The 2184-nt window shown below is 57.0% G+C and overlaps 1 protein-coding gene across 1 annotated transcript in view; it reads right to left on the bottom strand.

Annotated features, from left to right (window-relative positions):
* Positions 1-404: 404 nt before the first annotated feature.
* The window catches only part of LOC108803187 (chloride channel protein ClC-Kb-like), a gene marked incomplete at its 5' end in the record, with an annotated part of 10580 nt that continues 8800 nt past the window's right edge, over positions 405-2184 (bottom strand). Inside the window, 1 exon segment of the mRNA XM_018575028.1 lies at positions 405-443. Within this exon segment, the coding sequence (XP_018430530.1) occupies positions 405-443 (39 nt within the window).

Here is a 2184-nt window from a genome sequence, read left to right on the forward strand (position 1 = left end):
CTCGCCATCCAGCTTCCTGATTGGCCGGGAAACTGGCTCCCTGTAATGACACAAGCGCCCGGCTTTCTGGTTGGCCGGGAAGCCGGCTTCATGCTCCCTCGTCAATCAGGAAGCCGGCCGCCACGTTGTTACACGCCGCCCGGCTTACCTAACGGGACTTCCGGTATCGGCTCATCCCTAATACAAACTCTCCAGCAGTTCCCCCCGAATAATTAGAGGCCCCTCCCCCTCCTCACTTCACACAACGGCGAGAGACGCGTTGTCACCGTCCCCCGAGCGGCGCACTTCCTGTCTGATCAGGTGACGTAAAATATTGACATTGTTGCAGATTTGTGACGATTGGACATAAGATCTACACACACCGAGCGCTGGCTCCTCCTCCTCCTCCGCACGGGGGGGGCCACTTATTTGGGGTTGGCGAGATCCTCGATGGCATTCTTCATCTGAAATGACAAATCACAAGCAGGCGGGGGTCACGGTGAGCGGCTCTCCTGCGATTGGCCGGCGCGACAGTCGCAGAATTTATCGTTACAAATGTATTTCACAAGCCGTGTCCCGGAAAAAGTCGCCGGCATCCCATAATATGTCCTCGCCTCTGTACGTTCTACACTGCCTTCAAAACGTGAGACTGCGATTTCTGAGGCTGCAATTATTCCCCTTTAGGTGACACAAGCCCGAATTTCACTGACGTGGCCACAAAATTGCCCTCAGATCTCTCCGGGCGGAGTGCCGGGGCGACATTATTGGGGGAAAGAAGTCACGTGACTCCGTTTTCAACTCTGCCGGGCCTGGAAGCACGGCGTTACATATTGTGGAACCCCAAACAGTGCGGGGGGGGGGTGTCTCCGTATGAACAATTCACAGACGTGTTGGACTGTCTGTCGACTTTCACCCGGTGTGAATCTATGTCGCAGGAAACGTTCTTTACCGGTGAAATGAATATCGGAACGTTGTCATGTAATATCAGATTGCGGCCACTAGATGGGGCCAAAGGAGAGAGAAGTATTTGTGCTCGGTGCTCCTCATCGCCCCCTAGAGGCCACAGTGTCATATTACATGAAAATAGGGACGCGCCGATGCTAGCATTGGTGCCGGTACCGAGTATTCGGGCCAGTACTCGCCCAAATGCTCCGAGTACTTCCTGTATCAGGAAGCCGGGCGCCGCGTCATTACAGGAAGGCCGCGTCCTGGCTGGAGAGGCCCCCGGGGAGGGAGACGGACTTTCTTGTTAATCGGGAAGCCGGGTGAAGAGTCATTGCAGGCCGCCCTGAATGGGCCTTCCGGTATCGGCGAGTCGCGGGGAAAAAGTATCGGTACCAAAATACCGGTATCGGTGCGTCCCTACATGAAGACATTCAGAAAGAAGTCGGCGACGGCTCTTCGTTCATTCCAATGCAAGTGAAGCTTTATTGTTCCCGACAGGCAATCACCAAGCCCCGCCTGGGACCTCCTCCTGCAGGTGAACGTATCAGAGGAGGTCCCAGGTTCGTGTTTTCCCGCCTGGAACGATAAAGCTTTTCTTGTATTGGATTATAATAGGGTGCCGCCAGCTTTCGTTTCGGATCTTCTGGCCCAGGGCTGGGCGACTTTGGCTCTCCAGCTGGCGCTGAAACTACAAATCCCATAAGGCATTGCGAGCCACAGGCACGACTCCCAGAGGCATGGTGGGATGCGTAGTTTCAGCGCAGCTGGAGAGCCGAGGTTGCCCGCCCCTGCTCTGGCCCGTTGGTATGTTTTGGGATCCGTGGAGGAGAGTCGCACAAACACGGGATGAACATACAGCAGGGGCGTCCCGGGGCCGGGGGTGATACCCCGCCATGACTCCTTCGCCCATGTGCGTGGCGTCACCACGTGTGTGCGCGTGACATCATCGCACATGCGCGACCACCTTATTGATTCCTGCCGGCGGCCATCTTGGTGACGGACGCCGGCAGAGAGAGGAGGGGACGTTCACCCGGCGGGCATACCTCATCCTCATTTTGGTGTCACCCCTCCAATGGTGTCACCCAGGTGCGGGCCGCGACCCCCCCCGCATGACGCCACTGCACATACGCTCTTCATGCAGAGAACTGAACTCTGGGCCCCGGTGCTGCAAAGCCGCAGCGCCAACCGCTCTCATCGAAGGCTTCCTAATGAATCCCTTGGCTCGTGGGTGAGCGCGAAGACCAGAAACAACGTGGCGCC

This window comes from Nanorana parkeri, unplaced genomic scaffold, assembly GCF_000935625.1.
Source record: "Nanorana parkeri isolate BGI_ZX_2015 unplaced genomic scaffold, ASM93562v1 scaffold3477, whole genome shotgun sequence".
NCBI classification, from domain to species: Eukaryota; Metazoa; Chordata; class Amphibia; order Anura; family Dicroglossidae; genus Nanorana; species Nanorana parkeri.